The sequence below is a fragment of the Haliotis cracherodii genome, unplaced genomic scaffold (assembly GCF_022045235.1).
Source record: "Haliotis cracherodii isolate W230 unplaced genomic scaffold, xgHalCrac1.p SCAF_14, whole genome shotgun sequence".
Taxonomy (NCBI): Eukaryota; Metazoa; Mollusca; class Gastropoda; order Lepetellida; family Haliotidae; genus Haliotis; species Haliotis cracherodii.
Genome location: NW_027266269.1, coordinates 37423688 through 37445012, shown reverse-complemented (window position 1 = coordinate 37445012; position 21325 = coordinate 37423688). Strand labels below are relative to the sequence as shown.

Sequence of the window (21325 nt, the reverse complement as noted above, 5' to 3'; positions counted from 1 at the left end):
CATCGTCGTGTTGAACCAACGCTTAAACCACTGCGCCACTACACCACTACACCACTACACCTATATTTTAATAATCCAGTCTACGGCAATAAAGATGACGTTGAGGCCACGTTTACCCCAACCAACACCTGTGGTTATAAGACCAGATAGATAATGGAGGCTCGTTGTTTGATGTTTAAAAAAAAAATATAATATAGGTATGACGTACTCTGTCCACACATTAGCAAACAAGGCCGTGGCTTGCATTTGTTTACATAATATATTGTTATGCAGTACACAATGATAAAATGGCGTCTCTTTGATCTTGAATAATCTAATGAATGTTTTATGACAAAACCCGAAGGCAAGACATTCCTCGTCTTACTCGACAAGTCAGCAAATATTCCGAGTGAGTGAGTGAGTGAGTGAGTGAGTGAGTGAGTGATAGCGGCAATATTTCAGTTATATTAATCACGTTAAACAATTATAGCTTTTATGATGCGTGTTGACACGAAACGAGAGTGCCATTAAATTTGTTTTCCAAAATCATTCTTCCAGCAACACTATTTATAAACAGTAATAGCAAGCGTCTTGGGTGTGAAAGGTCCAGCTGGCAAGCTTCGGTTTCAGAAAGATAAGTGAAGCTTTGTAATGTCATGGAAACCGGTGATGTCAAAGTGATATGAGATGCACCTTTATTGAGTGAGCGATTGAGTCAGTGATTGATTGAGTGAGTGAGTGAGTGAGTGGTATAAAGCTGCTTTGAACAGTTTTCCAAGTATATCAGCTTAAAACGGGAGTAAAGTTCGAAGGGATGCCTGTCTCAAACGTTTACCACTTTGGTGAAAGTTATTAGTTTAACGCCGCCTTGAATATGTTTCACCTACATCGCAGTGTGTCAGGTTAATGTGGGTGGAAAGGTCGAAGTGAAGTGGGTATCTGACGTGACCCTATTCATCTCATTCCTAGTGATCAGTCACTTGAACGTCCTTACAACAAAGACGCCTATGGCTTCACAGGACCGCCGTCATCCTATGACCGCGAGTTCGACTCCCAGATTCGCCCAAATCATGAACCTTAGTTTATCAGCACCATACCCGTGCTCGTAGGTCTCCCAAACTTGGAAAACTTCTAAAACCTACATTACTTCCTCCTAATATCAGTCAAAATAACTCAAATTCCTTTAAGAAGGGCGTTCGGCTCAACCTGTTCAATTAATAAGATACACGATGTGTCTGACTCAATGTACATCGTTGTAGGGCGTGTAACACCATCTGGGTGTCTCTTTACACGAACTAAACTGACGCCAAATATATAATCGTATGTTATATATATATAGACAGGGTATAGTTGATAGAAATCCGATCGATAATTGAAAGGCTCCGAACACAGACGCCACTAGCATCGCCTCCTTTGTAAGTGGTTTTATGCAGGTGAGGTCTAGCTGGCAGATGGAGCAGGGAATCCATTAAATATCGATTGTGATACGGAGATCAATTGATAACACAAGCAGTCCAGCTGTGAACTGTATAGTCTGTACCAGTAAACTGACATTGCATGAACTGAGCATGTAAATAACAATGTTTGTCACCCTGGGAACACTCCTCTTGGCAAGTCCACAGATACGGGGCACAAGGGGTTTGTCTCTAAACTTCTATATATCTTAAACTTCTATATCTATCTATCTATCTATCTATCTATCTATCTATCTATCTATCTAACTACCTATCTCAATCAAGTAACAACAGGGCGATAATACAAATGCGTATTTCCATATCTGTTCTGCCCATGGTCTGCCCATTCTACATCCTGTTATGAGCGCCCAGAGATTCCACACCCACCCATAAACAGAAACAAACAAAGTATTGTTTAAAACATCTTACCCCCAGGGTCAAGCTAACTGGTGAAGCAGAAGCATGTCTGCATCTATCGTGTGATCAATAATTGATATATGCCCACAGGGTTACCACATAACTGTGGATGAGTTGATTCCCGCCCTATTGCCAAGTTCCGTGTCGACTTGTTGTCGATATGCGCCACTTGACACGCCGGTCCATACCGTAAGTAGTCCAAATGGCGTACAAGGCCAATAGAATCGATTAATAGAGGTCTGTCAGAATGTTCTCAGAGTAGCGTCCCTTAGTTGTAACAGAATCGTCTTTCATCTACTTTGAGGATACTTTGATACAGTATACTGACTCCGAGCCGACCAGTCCTTATTTTAGCGCCTTAATGCCGAGCGCCAGGCGGGGTAACAACAAGTACCATATTTTAACGTCTTTTGGTATGACACAGCCGGGGATCGAACCCCGGACCTTCCGCTCTCCGGGCGGACGCTCGACCACTAGACCGGGTCTCATCTACTTTGAACCTGACGTAGTAACTTAAATAACTTCTAAGCAGAGCAGCCCGCCTTTAAACACATGTTGTTATGATCTCAGTTATAAATCTTATTTAAAACGCGATAATCGTCAAGGTGTATACAGGGTACCCGGAAGGCGAGGATTCAGTAATGGTATATACACTTGGCCCACACATGGGTGATACGTCTATGAAAATCTATAAACATTCTACCCTTATTTGAAGTGAGTATTTTGTTTAGCTATTAATTATTTCATCTATATGACGGCGGCCTCTATGTAATCGAATCTGGACCAGACAAACCTGTGGGTGATGTAATGAGCAATTGCAACGTGTCGAGGTATGAGGACACGTAATCACCAAAGTCACCGAGCGTCACCCCTCGGTCCAATGAAGAGATGTGGGCCTCTTCTGACCCGGTTCCGACCGGGTGTGTTGAGGTGAATAAAGTGGATACGGTGACAATGGCGCTGTCTACACGTCGGTACGACTTTGACAACACGGTGACTAGTCCGTGGCACTTGTATCGAAGGGGCACAGTGTGGATGACATGACATCTACAACCAGTGTCGTACAGGGAATATCACTCACTCATTCACGTGAGTGAGTGAGTGAATTAGTAAATGAGACAGTGAGTGAGTCATATCGGCAATATTTCAGTTATATTGTGACTTGAACACGTTGAACCATGATATATCATGGCTTTATTGACGCGTGTTGACACGAGTGCCATTAAATTTGTCGTCCAAAATTATTCTTCTAACAACCGTATTTATAAACAGAGATAACTAGCGTCTTGGGTGTGAAAGGTCGAGCTGGCAAGCTTCAGTTTCAGAACGATAAGTGAAGCTTTTTAATGTTATGGAAACCGATGATGTCAAAGTGATATGTGATGTACATTTATTGCAGTGATATCTCACTGGAAGCCTGTGTAGGATAATTAGATACAGTAAACTACGGTTGTAACGAACTCAAAGGGACTACTAATTTTAGTTCGTTATAACCGTAATTCGTTATAAGCATATATACAGCATAACTACAGCATATAGTCGGGACTAAAAAGTTAGTTCGTTATATCCGTTAGTTCGTTATAAGCGTGTTCGTTATAACCGTAGTTTACTGTATGCTATTTCCGTTCTGCTGTACAGTTGAATCCGTCAAATCACTAACTTTGTAAATCAGGATCGAATTTACTGTCCCGAATTTACAACAGATTCCCGTATAGTCGGCATCATGAGTACTAGCATCATTGGGGACACTTTGACATTGTAAGCTGGGCAGGTGTATTGTGCATATTCAGAACGCTGGTATGTTCAATGCTTGTTGATTTCATTGCGAGCCAGTATAAATAGAAACAGAAACATATCTCATTGCAATTAATTGTATTCAATGATCACGGGTGCATATACACAGCAATGTTAACCTAGCGGTGATGAGCGTATTAAATAACAGCAGTGCTTGGATGTTTCCAAGCAACTAAAAGGTTAAACAAGGACATCGAGTGTATTCCCAATATCTATAGCTAACGTTAGCAACTGACAACACACGATTTATCCCCGGAATAAAAGAAGTTAGTAGTCTGTTGTGTATTGAGTGTTCCAATTTCACCAACAGATGAAGAGAACTGTGTGGAGGGGAATTGTTAATGTGAATGTCATATTGTGTTATGAGCATCTCATTATGATCTTCAAATAAACAGTCTAGTTTCCCAGGTACATGTACTGCGTTAAAATCACAATCTACGCGTATGCACACGTAGAATTAGATGTATAAATGATCAGGATTGTTTGGTTGTTTCATGTTGTTTAAGGCCGCACTCAGCAATATTCCAGCTATATGACGGCGGTCTGTAAATAATCGAACCTGGACCACACAATCCAGTGATTGACAACATGATCATCAAACCTAGCAATTGGGATACAATGACATGCATCAATACGCGCCTGACCACACGATCCCGTTAGTCGCCTCTTACGACAAGCATAGTCGCCTTTTACGGCAAGCATGGGTTGCTGAAGACCTATTCTACCCCGGATCTTGACGGGTCAAATGATCAGATAATGTCAGGGGCACTTGTTTTCACCTCGGTGCGACTAGTCCTATGTGAAATGTTTTTGACATGAAATATCTTTTCTATAGCACATCTCATTGGAGGTGACATTATCATATATATACGTCGTAAACTGATCCGTAAAATAGTTCCGCACTAGTGAGTCAGTATAAATTGAATAAGGCTAGGTTAATGTCTCCAGCGACTCGGAAACTTCCAACAAAACAGCGTCTGCAACATGTAATAATAACCGATGTTCAAACAATTAAATCTGAGGTTATAAATCTTACACTGGCTTCAACTTGATGCCAAGTTTGTCCGTATTGAAGCTGACGCTGAAAGAGCTGAAGTGTAAGATCCTGTAACTGCATCCCTGCCTTTACCCTTCACGCTAAAGGTCCGGGTTCGATTCCCATCATTGTACGTCCATTGTGCATTCACTGACCGATCCACCAATCTCCGTGAATATTTTCTAAACGGGTCATTCTAAAAGACGTTAACAGATCATGGTGATTGTGCCAAAGGGTCGGGTTCGATCCACTACATGGGTACAATGTGTGAAGCCCATTACTGGTGTCTCCCTCTGTTATAGTGCTGGAACATAGGAAAAGCGGCGTAAATCCATACTCGCTCAATCACTCACTTACATTAAGGAGATAAAACAAGGACTGTTAGGCTCGGACTTAGTTTAATGTAGCTGCGTGGCCTATCCATGTTAAACAGCGGCATGCTATCCCAGTGGGCTTCTTAAGATTATAGAATTAGATTATAAAATTTCCCAGCAGATCCCATCCCACCCCGTAGACACTTGTTCATATGTAAATGCAATACTTTTGATCGTGACGTTAAATCCCATTTCACCCCCCCCCCCCCCCCCCCCCCCCCCCCGCCCCGACCTAACGGGAATATTGCCTTGGCGACGTCCATCACAACATTACGAACATACTTCTTACAATGTCGCAACACTGTTCCGATAGCTTTTGTGCAAACGAATATATCACACAAAATATACAATATTAACACATAGTATATTCAGCACACATGCATAGATTGATCGTGACTGGACCACCTTCAAATCAGGACAATAAATGCTGAAACAATATATAACACTGTTGACATCGCTTGCGTTAAGCTACAAGCAAAGCAAATAGTGACGCTAAACTGAAGGTATATGAGCAATCACGTACATCTTTACCCTGACTGAAAATATGTACCAATATCATTAACCACACGAAACGAGCATCCAGCGCATAATCAACGAAGCACCTGATATTCACAATAACAACTACGTGAATATTTGGAAACAGACTATAGGTCCTTCATTCACCCGTATCCACGTCCTGGCTGAATCAAACGCTTGGTGAATCCATACTCGACTGGCTCGCTGTGAATACAGGGCTTAACCAAGGAGATTGCTTATTCTCGTTTCTTTACCACCCTCTGGAGATGAATTTATTTTGTGGACCCGCCCAGTTAAACTGACAGAGGCACACTTACGACAGGCAGCTCGGAGGTTGTGTACGACCCTCGTGGAGCGGCGTTTCGGACAGTGGATTTTTTCGTGTTTTGTTTTACTGAACGCTGGATCCGTGGTCGCTGTGGGCAGACGGGAGCCACGAGCAGACGACTTCAGAAGCAGACGATATTTTCGGGAGGGACTTGAGCAGACGCTAACACCAGAATGACAAGTGAGTTGATTCTGCCATACACTGAATAATGAATGAGGCCGGTGATTATCACGTACATGTTGTTCCCACATGCGACAGGGATGTTTCTCAAAACACACCACAGCCCTGTACATGTTCATATGTTAAGGTTAACACGGGGTAGGGAATGTACAACATTGTACCCATAAGGTACACCACAACTGAAGTCCAGTAGGCTTTTGAATTGGGCTCATTATAGAGTGTTATGGATGAGAACCGAGTACCTGTCATTGTATGACATGTGATGTGGGTTTTCGTGACTATATAAATGTGATGTATGCGTGTATGTAAGTTTGCTTAGAAGTATGATCACGAGGAATGTGTAATAATATCTTTCATGGCACAAGACTGTCTGTTAGACTGATAAATTGAAACGTATTATATTAACCACTTTGAGGCTTGTGTTAATGACATTTCGTCTATGTTTTATCCCACATAATTTGTCAATACACTCGTCTAGTGAGAGCCTAGATGGTTTTTTTTAGGGTGGGGCTCTTGAGAATAGTTTTACGCCGCTGTTTGCAATCTGCCAGCAATATATCATGATAAGCCGGGAATGGTCTTCACACACATATGTACCAATTTGGGGAATCGAACCCCGACCCTCGGCGTACACGTAATCAACAAAGAGATCGACTGATAGTTCCATTTAGCCATCTTTATACATTTCGGTTTTAGTACGTGAGTACATTTAATATTAAAGCTTATCAGAACTTTCTAAAGACGGAACGGATGAGTCATCCACACGTAAACGTATGCACCATCATATATATATATATATATATATATATATATCTGTGTATGACGTCATCACAATTAAATGCACGGGTGGCCCAGTCGTCTAAGGCGCCGCGATTCGAGATGCGTCCCTTGGACACGCCAGAAACCTTTGATTGTGGGTTCGAATCTCGGGTTGTCAGCACAGCACAAATACCCGTGCTCGTGGGTTTCACCGAAGTGGTAAACGTCTGAGACCTTCATCACTTCCTCCCGCATCACTTTCCTCCCACATTAAGCTGACACTCCGCGATATATCTGTACTACTGTTAAAAGCGGCGTTAAACCCAACTCACTCTATCACTACAGCAAGATCTCCCCTTGATGTTCACAGTTATGTACTAGATCATGTCGTAATAATTAAGAATTGACTTCAATAATGTTTGCGAGGTGCAAACATTGTAAATCCTCCCGCACGAATTACGCAAAGAATGCATACAGGTTTTAAAATTTACAACTCTATTAACGATAAAAACATATTAAAATAATTTTTTAAAGATAATTACGTCGATAGTAATAACTTCACAGGCTGCGTATTTAATGTTTAACTCATACAAACTGTAGCAATACTGAATCAGGGACATCGACCAGGGCAACAGTGCAACACAAGCCCCCCACTTTCTATGATCATCCAATCAGGTAACAGTAGTTTGTTATTGGGTGTGGTCCAATTAGTTTTCTGTTGATGGAACCATAAACGCAAAAACAATTGGTTGGTTAGACAATCAAACGACGCGGAATCGCTTGCAATGTTTAAATATTTAAACATTAACGACAAAATCCTTTCCATAACCATAAGAAATCTGCTCGAAGCAATCTATTGTACGATTCCGACTACATCATATGCATGTGTCACTGTCAATCACGTGTTCGCCTCATGGTGAGCGGATCCTGCCCAACACGTAGCACCCGTCACAAACACATGCAAAGACTAGTCAGTTGCCATACCTACATAGGTACTACATAGACCGTATGGTACAAGTCGAAATAGGGAAGTGCATCGATATCATTGTCGTCACTTATGCTTCAAATTTTGAAATGTTCTCCACTTGTCAACTCTTTGGAAACTTTACTAAATCCTTAACTTTTGTAACCCTGATGAAACAACTTTTGAGAAAGAGAGTCATATGCCGCTCTTTGAAATCCTAGTAGAAAGAGCATGCTTGGTTGTACTTGAAGCCCAAGACATGTACGGTAGAAGGAAACGCTGTTAGTGTACATTTGAATATTAACGACTATGTTCATCTCGATGCTTTAAAGTGTTTTTGACTTAAATATGTGACTTTCATATGGATCAAAAGGCTCCTTTATGTAATTCGTCCTTTCGTTTGGTAAATGTCTCACAAGAACACTGAGGTATGCTAACAATGTTACTCCATCATTTTAACCGATGTACAATCCCACTTGACACTTCCTATCTGTTAGTGTTATCCAGTGAGGAAGCAACATACGTCTCTCCAGGAGGCGAGATGTTAATCAGGCTGGCAACTTGGGGCATTACAGATGACAGCCTCTCCTCAACAATCTACACACAATTACCATAATGTTAATAATGATTATGATAATGATTTTGAAATATTTTATGATATATGATTCACTTTGTCGGTATTTGAATAAACTGAAAATTTAAGATTTATGATGGGTCACATTCGGCGTGCCTAAATTTGCGACCATTATTGTATCGGATGTCTTACTGATAAAGGCTGTCTAACATACCAAGCGTTCAAGTTGAAAGATAACAACGTTCCACTGCATCAAAACACGCAGACAATTGGTTACAAGAACAACCACCCTGGAAATAGTTATTGTCAGGGGCGAAACTACCATTGTAGCAGAAAAGCGATGATTACACCAAAAAATAACCCTTAATTTTACTTTACACCTAAAAAAGAGAGGAATTCTTTTAAAAATAAGTAAACCTCATTGTTGTGATTAAAGCCAAGAGGTGTGTATAATGTTCATTTCAAAGTTGAATTAAAAAAATTAAAAAATCATTGGTTGTATTTTAAGTTCACCTTGCATTGAGATATCTGTAATGAAACCTTCAGGAAATAACTTCAAGAAATACCAGAAAGTACAGTTATATGAAAATAAAAAATAAAAACGATACTAACTAGTTTTTCACTCTGGCTAGCAATGATCCCTTTAAAATTAGTGCTTCACAAAACAAACCGCGTTCTCACAATTGGTCTCATTATAATCACATCACATCACATACTACGAATGGACATGTAAAAACACATACAAATAATATTATCGATTCATTTCAATGTTCAATTTTTTTTGTCATCACAAATGTTTCTTGAATGAAAGTAAAAATGTGTTTGGTGAAACACGTATATAATTACCAATATTTCTTACAAACAAAATCTAAAATATACGGTCCCAAATTGCAGGAAATAGCGTTTAAAAGCCTATATTTTTTAAAAGCCTAACTTCTGGGGGCATGCTTACATTTGAAGTTGCGCCTTGTTGAGACCCTGACTGTTTAACGCCGCTTTTAACAGTATTCCAGTTAATCACGGCGTGTCAGCTTAATGTGGGAGGAAAGCCCGAAGTGATGCAGGTCTCAGACGTTTACCACTTCGGTGAAATCCACGAGCACGGGTATGGTGCTGACAAACCTAGAAACATAATCAGGGTGAACCGGGATTTGAACCCACAATCATAGGTTTCTGGCGTGTAATATCGTCTGTGATGACCTATCAAGTACATCACCATTAATTCACCATGTTTTATTTTAACCCCTTCAAACACAGGTGTACTCCTTCCTTAGGCCGGCAGTCTATATACGGTATGTGATAGGTGGAAAACAAACAGAATAACATCGATATACCGTATTCGACGTAAAAAGCGCCCAGGGCACCCTCAAAATTAGAAATAGGGGGCTCTTATTAGAAAATAATTTTGGTGAGATTAAAAACGAGGTTGAAAGATTGTAAATTCCGTGGTTTATACTGACAGCCTGAAATGATGTAAAAGAAGAATGTGTGTGTAGTATACACGATAGATATATTTCCGAGAATTGAATTGCCCATAATTAAGGGTGCATATAGCAAACGAGTGGTGCGTTTTATACACGAATAGATAAGTCTTGTGTACATTGATCAATCGGAAGGGGTGGTTATTGGGGTTGTTCACTAGCAAATATATATGCAAATAACGCCGTGGGCGCTTATTAGAGCGGGGCGCTTATTACGTCGAATACGGTATGTATAAAAATGTGATATTATTGAACACAACATGTTTCTATTTTCTCGCCAGCAGAACTATGTATATTTGTTGTGCGAGGGCACGCTGACCCGACCAGCTGCTAGATAGATCCCTCCACATATCGATGGAAACACGCTGTGGCGACACTGAACTGTGTTTGAGTATCAGGGCTGAGACATGTTGAACTAGCTGTCGATTGCTCTTTGTATTCACATGAACATTCACACAGGCTCGTCACAACCAAGCTGTCCCTGTTCGGAAACAATTGAAGACAAACGAACGTACTGATCGAGGTGATGTACAAAATGAAATGATAATATTAATACCAGAACCATGAGCAATGGCCACCGTAACAGTAAGCGTAATGTTTATAATGGTTGGGATAATCATGACGACGACAACAGCCCATCAAATACAGCCTAGCTTCATCATCATCATCATCATCATCAAAGATGAGCGCCGCACCGCAACGATCAAATTAATGTTCCTAAAGTCTTCCTAAAAATAATAACATTAATATCTATCATCATCATCATCATCATCATCATCATCAAAGATGATCGCCGCACCGCAACGATCAAATTAATGTTCCTAAAATGTTCATAAAAATAATAACATTAATATCTATCATCATCATCATCATCATCATCATCAAAGGCATCATAATTTTTCATTATTTGTATGATGTAACTTTGAATTTGCGATGATGATGAATTTGATGTATTTCTTGGTACAGTACTGAAGACACGGTCGTCCATCGCTCGCACCATCTCGCCAAGATAAACAATCAATCAATTGTCGCGTTTATCACATCTTATTCCTGTGTTTTCCGAATTATGTGTTTTTTTACATGTATATAGCTGTATACTACTTTCTGAATGTTGAGCTATATGACATATAACTGCATATTATATTGTGAATTCTGTGTATAATGTCTCACTGCTTATCATTTCCAAGATCCATTTTACAGAACATTAATAATTATAATATTTTCGGAATGCTGTGGTATATGATACATAACTGTATATCACTTCAGTGTAGCTGTGATATATGACATATAACTATTTATCCCTTTAGAGTAGTTGTGATATCTGATACATAACTATACGTCATTCAGTGTATCTATGATATATGATATATAACTATATATCACTTTAGCGTAGCTGTGATATATGATACATAACTGTACATCACTTTAGGACCCGTGAAGATTCCGAGGTAGAATAGGTCTTCAGCAACCCATGTTTGCCGTAATAGGTGACTTTGCTTGTCGTAAAAGGCGACTAACGGGATCGGGTGGTCAGGTTCGCTGACTTGGTTGATGCATGTCATCGATCCCAATTGCATGGATCGATGCTCATGATGTCAATCACTGGATTGTGTGGTCCAGACTCGATTATTTACAGACCGCCGTCATATTGCTGGAATATTGCTGAGTTTGGCGTTAAACAACAAACCAACCAACCAACATCACTTTAGGGTAGATGTGATATATGATACATAACTATATATAACTTTAGGGTAGCTGTGATACATGATATAGAACTTGACATCACTTTGGGGTAGCAGTGATATATGATACATAACTACATATCACTTTGGGATAGCTGTGATGTGTGATATATAATTTTAAATGACTTTAGGGTACCTGTGATATATGATACATAACTACATATCACTTGAGGGTAGCTGTGATATATGATATTATATTAACCTATTTTACAGAGACAATATTGTACATGTCTACCTGAATACGCTTTTGACAAGTTAATGATAATTCCTACTGATGCCATACACATATTTCTATCCCAGCCCGTGTAAAGGGAGGCTGACACTATACCGCGCACCTGAAAGGACGGAGATGTATATCTGTGACTGTAATGTTGACAAGCGCTCTATAAAGCTGTGCCTTGGCAGTGAGTGTGAATGTAGGGTGTGGCTGAACACTGCACGTAAAGCCAAACATCCACCTAGCATGCAAATAGCCCATTACCCACACCGTCATACCGCTTAAACATACAGAAGAACACGGATATAGCAAACACGGATATAGCAAACAAACGGATACAACGAACTGTTAAAAAACCGATTTATCTCCAATATAATATCATATAAAATTTACGTATATAACGAACACTCTACAGCGAACTAATGGAACTGTACTTGTTTTGTATGATCGAATGTGCAACCAATGTTTAAAATAGGCATTTGTCAATATCATACAAAACAGATCTCTTTCGAATCGGTGTAAAATATCTTTTAATGACACCCCTCCTCCTCCAGTTTTCTGGTTCTATTGTATTTTGGGAAATGGGGAACTACTTTTGTTACGGAACCCTCCCGTAGGAATTGAGTGAGAGAGTTGAACGCCGTTTTGTGTCAGTGTCGGCGGACAGCTCGAAATGATCGCAGGTCGTAGGCGTTCAGTACTTTGCTACATCCAGATAGAAGTGTGCTGACAAACCAAGAATCAAAATGAGGACTCATTTCAAACCCGCGATCATAGGATCCTGCGACGCTCAAGGGACGTAACTGTGTGACGAAACCTGGTATTTCGGTCCAAGGGGGCAATTGAGTGTCAATGTACCGGCGGATACTGCCTCATTGCTAGTACTGACGTGTTCACAAAACCAGAATTTTAATGACATATTTTTCATAAATAGAAAATGCAAATCTAAAAAAAAACTTTATTCGAATTTTGGTCCTCTATGTAAGATGTTTAAACCTGTTGAACGTGCAATAAAAAAATAAGAATTAATACTACAGTTATAAACCCTTAATCTGGACGTAAGATGTGTGCCGGATCCGGACGGTATTTGACCAAAACAAATATATTACTCGCAATGGAATCGATACTGGTTGTTCCCTTGCGTTGACGTTCAATTTATTTAGTTGGTCGAGTGGTCATGGTTGGTGTTTTGGGTGATAGCGTGGCTTTGCTCTCCCCACGACATGGATCATTGCCCATGGTACTGGTCACTGGATTATCTGGTCCATGCCCGATTGTTTACAGGCCACCTACCTGTGGCAGTTGTATTGCTGAATGCGGCTTTAGGCAGCAAACAAACACTGCCTTTTGTGTTAATTGTGTGAGTGGCGGGTGCTACCGGTAGGCAAGGTCATGTCTACCCAGTTCCCAAACACCGGGTATTATCACCGATTTCAGTGATCCATCCGATCCTTGAAAATCCGAGTTAGAATAGGTCTTCAGCAACCCATGCCATGCTTGTCGTAAGAGACGACTAACGGGATCGGGTGGTCAGGCTCGCTGACTTGGTTGATGCATGTCATCGTATCTCAATTTCGTGAATCGATGCCCATGTTGTCAACTTCAGGATTGTCTGGGCCAGACTCGATCGTTAACAGACGGCCGTCATATAGCAGGTATATTGCTGAGTGCAGCGTTAAACAACAAAGAAACAATGATCCATACGTAAACGTTTCATCACTATTTCTTTCCATTGTGGAATCTGCTTCGGCAGATAATCGAGAATAAAATAATTCCTTGCGTTGACGTTTTGAACTTATGTGATATGTGAGAATGTCACGCATATCGCCGCCTCTGAACTCACACATATTCAATGACCCAGGAGATGTCTATGGATGAGAAGTTTAGGCAATTACTGACAGATTCCTGTCTATTTGTGTCCTGAAATGGTTTAGTATATAATTATCCATGATTCAGTGAGTTAGTTCGCTTTATATACCTTCTCGCTTCAATTATAGACGCCCTTACCTGTCATTCATATAAACGGACATTCAATAAGGAGCACTCTACACTTTCCGCTATCACGTATTTTGTTATACGGAATATTTCTATTTTATGGCTGCCCAAGGACTCCATGTACGCTTGGTTAAGGAAACTATTCCAGAATATTTTACGACACGTGTACCCCTTTATCTTAACCACGTTCCATCATAATATTGGAGGCAACTATACCGAACATGTCGTATACCTTTTTAAAACTATATTTTAAATGTAGGACTCTCCAATCGTTGTGTCACCCAGATTATGTTTCTAGGTTTGTCAGCACCATACCCGTGCTGGTGGGTTTCACCGAAGTGGTAAACGTCTGAGACCTGCATCACTTTCCTCCCACATTACGCTGAAACGCCTTGATATAACTGGAACACTGTTAAAAACGGCGTTAAACCCAACTCACTCACTCACAATCGTTGTGTTCATGTCCCCTCTTTCATCATATAATCGAAGCTAATGTGGGTTCCCAGTAATCCAAGGCACGCCAGAAACCCATGACAGCGGCCAGTAAATAAATGACCAAAATCGGGTTGTTTTTAACTTTTGAGAAGTATAATTTAGTCTAGATAAGACCAACTATTGATTGATATTGTGAGCAATGACACCTGCCGTCGGGATACGATGACCCGAAATCAACCCAGCCACAAAGCCTGACCACCCCGTCGATTAAGTCGCCGCGCACAACAAGGTAATTTTTGGAAGACATAACCCAGAATTCCCATGGAATCAAAACATGTCAACTGTATTGGTTCTACGTATTGCTTTACACGTTCTTGTCAGCCTCTTTCAACGACGCCCATGGGAACAGAGCTGACCTGAGAAGGAAAAGGTTAAATGTGGGTTAACAATTTTACTTCCTTTGTGAAGTCATGATTCATCGCCGTCTGTACACATTGGACAATATATTGCCAAGCTTGGAGCGTTAGAGATGCGAGTAAGCCTACCTACACACGTTGTATTTGTGTAGGTATTGATGCATGTCCTACATCTCTCAAATGTAAATGTGGACTTGCCCAGCACGCCATTACTAAGCGTAAACCAATATACATTGAGGATCTATTCAGCGCATCATACATAATGTCATCCTTATCAATAGTCACCTCGGTGTGAACCTGAAGCAGTTTTGAGCACAGGTTAATGACTCGCGGGTAGAGCGTCCGCCCGGAGAGCGGAAGGTCCGGGGCTCGATCCCCGACCGCGTCATACCAAAAGACGTCAAAATGATGGTACTTGTTGTTACCCTGTCTGGCGCTTGGCGTTAAGGGACTAAATCAAGGACTGGTCGGCTCTGAGTTACTATGCTGTGTTCGAGTGGGGTATTCATGTTAAACTGCGGCATGGTATCTCAGTGGGCTAGCACTATTAATCGGCATCAGTCCGGACATGTACAAGCAGCCACACACACACGTGCATGCACGTCGCTATTTAAGTATCATTATCTTGGACGCGACGTTAAACCCCATTTCACCTTACCTCACCTCACCTCACCTCACTTCATCTCACCCGACACGCGGCTTAAACTAGTGGCTGACGATTTACCATCGGGGTGTTTTTAACGTTTCACGATACTATTGCAGAAGTGAAACAGCTATTGGAGTTTTAAGGAGGGTGAAGACAGGTTGGAACAGTTCCCTAGCGGCCTATGCTAGTCGTGAGAGACGGCTACGTGGGTTGGGTGGACAGACTTCATTACTATAACTGCGTGTCACCGTACACCGTTGTTCGTAATATCAATCCCCTCATTATATGGCACAGTCTCTATTATATACCCCCCGCCGTCATAAAGCTCGAATATTGCCGATTGCGACGTTAAATAAAACAAAAAATAACTTCCCCGGAATGTAGATTTCCTTTTCGCTTGGTGTCATCACTATTTAATAGTTTTTCATAAAACATGTTTAAGATACAGTAGGAATCGTACACATGGACTCTGCTTTTAGTAGACCGTTCTTATGATTATGCAATATTTCAGCTATATGACGGCGGTCTGTAAATAATCGTGACTGACATCATGAGCATCGATCCACGAAATTGGGAAACGATGACATGCATCAACCAAGTCAGAAAGTCTGACCACACGATCCTGTTAGTCGCCTCTTACGACAAGCAAGACCTATTCTGACACGGATCTTCACGGATCCCTCTCTTCCTATGAAAAACTACCATGCGAATTTGAAGTTTGGTTATAACAAAGGGATGCTTCCATTAAAGTGATACTGTGCTGAAAATGAAAATGGATGTACTGTTAAAGGTCCCGTCACCCCTTCATCCTTCCCAAATTGTTTGGCTTCTCCAAACAAACTTCCATTTGAAGCTGTGACAAAACAAAATTATGTTGCTTACAAAGAAAATCCATGCCCAAATATGATATATTTTTATTCCCTTATATACTGTGTGATAAATCTACATTTTATTTACAGAGCGGTTTAAAGAGGAGCATCTAAAATAGAATATTGGAATGAAAGAAAATCCGAAATTCAAGATTTACGGAGTTGATATACATGGCAGCTCTTTCATATATTATTATAACTTACGTTCTCGATTAAACTAAACTTGATATTCTTGTAAAGGAATTTCTTACCTTAGTCTTCATTGAGCCAGTTTACTTTTACACAGAATTCCCCAGCCACAGAGTATTATTTTTACAAACAAACAATAAACAATCAAATTTCACAACAGTTCATTCAATTTCCAATTACATGAAAACCAAACTCGGTATAATTTATTTTGTACCTTAGTTTATTATTAAATGTGAATAATGACTCACATGAACGTGTGTGTGTGTGTGTGTGTGTGTGTACATAATTGTAGTTCCTCGTGTCGTGACAAAGATGAGGGACTAAGCCTTCAAAATGTCTCGCCCTGTCTGACCTCCTTTTCATGGCCCAGTAAACATTGTATACGATTCAATAAACCCGTGTTCTCCCGAGAGGAGCGTCACCTAAATCTCCCTTGTTATCAATTATTTATTTGAAAACTTCCTTTGTGTCGTGGCTTAAACTAACCCCTACCTTGACAGATACACAAAGTTAGTGCGTCAGGCTCCGACGAATTATGTGTCATATAGATACAGAACATGGGACTCTATTGCCGAGGTTATACGGGCGTTTCCAGCACAAAGGCACAGTCGGATGTAATTTGGTAAATATCGCGACGGTTGAACACAGGCGTTCAGTGTCATACCTGTAGGGCACACATTAATGGTTTCCTTTAGATCGGGTACATTTACATTGACAGAGGTGATTGATATTTGTGTACAAGTATTTTAATTTCTCAAACTATAACTTAAGACAACACGTGAGCCAGAATCAGCTCTGCATGTCGCAATATATCTGACATCAAGAGTAATGTCATTTATTTTTAAATTAGTGTATTAACAATTATTATAATTAACATGTTAACAATATCAGGTATTTCGGTAAGAACAATTCTACCTTTAAAAATCATTATTAGAAGAAATGTAACATAAACGCAAAATAACCTTTTATTGTGAACTGAGGAAGCATCCATATGCCTTCTAGAGGGTATGGTAGGTACATTTTTTAAATGGCAAGTTTGCTCAGAAAAATGCAAAAAATAAATGAATACTATGTTGGCAATGGTGACAAAGTATGATCATTTGTGGAAAATACATTAACGTCAATTATTGTGTTAGTAGTTGAAATGATTAGATTGTTTAATGGTGCTCAGTAAAAATAGTTTGTTGGTTACAGCTGGGTACAAAAACTGTGCTAAAAAAACATCCAGCCCCGTTACCGATCAAATGGATGCTCCCTCACGCTGACATGTCACAATGAGTACAAGTCAAGCTTTCAAAACCAAACCAGGATATTTTAAGCACCAGGGATATTATTAAACGAACGAGTATCCTTGCCCCTGCTGTGGTAGTCTATTCTTCTTCAGACTTGCCCAAAGCCAACGCCTACTTAGTCATAAGAAGTGAAGGAGCCAACGCCAGCTGCCAACTGTACGTATCGATACAAAACAGGTGTAAGGCAAGGTTTACCATTCCAGCCTATTGTCTTCGTGTGAATTGCAGCAAACAGGATAATAGCCAATATCGAGCCTACACCTTTTTCAATGGCGGTTTGTCACGCACGTTATCGGGGTGTATCAACAGGCACCATTTTGGTGAGTCGTGCACTGACAGAAAATCGGTTTCGAACTTGATAGCCATTAGTGATAAGGGCAATATGTGTGTAGTGGTTGCCTTCATTCGTGTGGGAGCTGGACGGTCGTTGTAATAAGGTGGTGCTCTTTCAATGTTTGACCAGAAAACAGTACACGTATCCCACGGCATATTCACAAGGACGCATTTATGCTGAAGAAAACAAGTTAGGGATCATGAATATTTTGGAGGATGTTTCTGAGAAATTGTGCTATCTTCACAACACAAATATTCCACAAAATATTCATGAGCACAACAATGTTTAGTTCAGTATGTATGCAGGCTTAGGGAACCACAATTCAATATACAGAGGCTGGGATGTCTGTTAGAGAAAGGATATTTTTCGGTCACTCCTTCAAAACACACACATCAATATACAGACGCTGGGATGACTGTTAGAAAAGGGATATTTTTCGGTCACTCCTTCAAATCTCACACATCAATATACAGACGCTGGGATGTCTGTTAGAGAAAGGATATTTTTCGGTCACTCCTTCAAATATCACAATTCGTTTCGCTGAAAGGAAGAACCGAGTTATGATATTTTACCACTATACAGTTTTCTTCCAGCGTGTTCAGCAAATTGTATTCTGTCATCTCCCGCCACACCCACACTCTCTTTCTACCCCAGAATGTCCAATGGCGGCCTCTGGATTCCATTTGTGCTTTCACTCAATGACTTTTTGCCATTTGAAAATATTTGAGATAATCTCATTTGTGTCTTCCTCATAAGTAACGTAATAGGGAATGTTTTATTTGTTCACATAAAAAAGTTAATGTGTTATATCCTCCTATATGTAGCTTTCTCCACAGAGTTTCTTATTATATATAAGTTATTTGTGTTATAAATAAAGTATACTACTTTTGTCTGGTAACGTTCCAGGCGGCGCTTTTCTGTGTCTGTGGATGCGATATCTGTGTAATCCTTGCGTTGTAAACGCATGCTAAAGTCAATAATTGGAATTTAAAACATAAAACATTTGCTATTCTTTCAAAATCGTTTCAGGAATGTGAACATGTACACTGCTAGGCGGCCAAAAAACTAAACACCAAGTTTGATGATCGCTAAAAATGAAATGAATAAGAAACAGTTATTCGACTGTGATACTTAGGCGATATACAAACACCATACGCAGCAGAGTTTCTGAGAATGTTTGTAATTGTTTGGTAAAATCCAATTATGAAGTGAATACAGTCTATTGCCCTGCAGTTTAGTGGTCTTGATTTGGAAATCGATCTGGTAATGAATCACATACAACTGGAAGTAATACATATTGATTGTTCAGCCTTGGCATTCTGCGTCAAGTCGCGCGGTAATGGTACACCTTAACCTAGCAGGACAGACTAAAAATGATCTGAAGTGTCGATAGATATAAAACTCCAAACACAATGGATTGAATGTAAATTTATATCAGTTATGCGCCATTTGCCCTGGTCTTTGGTTTGAATCCCAGACTCGCCATGATTTTTGATTGTTGCAGCACCATGAAGTATGCAAGTTTTACCAAACTGGTAAACGTAGCACACCTGCGTCATTGCTAAAAGGGACTAGACTGACATAAAGCCTTCTCACTTTGAATAATTACCTATAATAATTTATAATAATAACCTCATTCCAATTGTCCCCAGGTTGAAAGGTACTGTTTGGCGAATGGCATTAAGGATATAGTATTCTGTGTCTGGGTGGAGTATCCATATATGTTAAACCGCGGCATGGTATCTCAGTGAGCTAGCACTATGAAACCTGCATGAGTCGTAGTGCAAGCACACACACACGCACGCACGCACGCACAGACACGCACGCACACACGCACGCACGCACTCACGCACGCACACACACACGCACACACATACACACACGCACACACATACACACACACACGCACACATACATACACACACACACACGCGCGCGCGCGCACACACACACACACATACACACACACACACACACACACACGCGTGAATGCATGTCGCTGTCTACGTGCAATAATCGTGAACGCTAACTCCCTTTCCCCATCACGTCACCTTCACTATATTAATTGTCCAGGCACTGAACATTATCTATATTTAGTCAGGTGGACAAGGGTCAATGTCATTTCTTCTTGTCTTTCTTTCTTTATTTCTTTCTTTGTCTCAAAAGCCTACAAATACTACAGCTTCCAAATAGCACTTAAGATATATGTTGTACTATTCTTGTGTTTCTTTCAATAAAAGCAACAAAACCATCTCCATAATCAATAGACATCTGTGTTAAAACAGAGACCCGGTATCGTCACTATTTAATAGTGTGTCATAAAATGCCACAACCCTTTCCACGGGGATAACAAATCTCACAAGTTATTTACACCAGATTTTCGGAAAAAGGTGAACGCACCCTGCCCAACAGGTGGCACCCGTCACAAACTCATGCAAAGGCAAATCAATTGTCTACGTAAAAAACGGAAACATATGGTATAGGTCAAAATACGGAATTGCATCGGACACAATTATTGTCATTAAAAGCCTTCAATTTGTTCTTTGGGTAATCCGACTTGAGTAGCTGTTAACCTCAATCATTCGCCCCATTAACAACCTAAAAGTGTATCCTGTAACATGCATTAGTATCATGGGGCGTTGGGGTAGCCTAGCGGTTAAAGCGTTCGCTCATCACGCCGAAAACCTGGGTTCGATACCCCACATGGTTACCATGGATGAAGCCCATTTATGGTATCCCCAGCCGTGATATTGCCGGAATATTGTTAAAATGGGTGGGAAACCACATTCACTCACTCACTCACTGGTTTCATGTAGCCACATGAAAGCTTGTTTAGAATTCATAAAAAGAAGTTGTTAAGATTTGTTGTAATGAGTAAATATTATATCTATTGTATCATAACCTCACGGATGTGCCTGCACTTTTCAGTCAACAGAGCATCACGATATATTGCAGTGTAACAAAACGCCACCTTGACTGCATAGTCTGTACATATAACCATTTCAATAACCATAGGGCGTCACAAACGCAATTATATGTACAGATGGGAACACGCCCATTGCAAACATACATCATGTTCGTCTGAGAGCATTTAAAGTAAATATTCTAAAGAAAACCTTTTAAAGGAGTTCCTGAACACAAAATATGTATAATGCCACACCTTAATTGTGTTTTCATGTGTAGATGTAGTTACAATCCCATCAATTAACAGCCAGTGTTTCGCAAACAAACATCACTGGTCATCGTTTCTTTGTAGTGATTCCGAATGCTGATATTGAAGTTCAGGTGTTCAGTTCACAAACGCATATATCATTCACAATTCAATTAGACCCTC

The 21325-nt window shown here is 40.3% G+C and overlaps 1 protein-coding gene across 1 annotated transcript in view; it reads left to right on the top strand.

The window, feature by feature from the left end:
* The first annotated feature begins 5733 nt into the window (after window positions 1-5733).
* The window catches only part of LOC139461225 (uncharacterized), a 33458-nt gene continuing 17866 nt past the window's right edge, over window positions 5734-21325 (top strand). Inside the window, exon 1 of the mRNA XM_071242850.1 lies at window positions 5734-6078. Within this exon, the coding sequence (XP_071098951.1) occupies window positions 6072-6078 (7 nt within the window). The 5' untranslated portion in view covers window positions 5734-6071. The remainder of the gene's footprint in view (window positions 6079-21325) is intronic.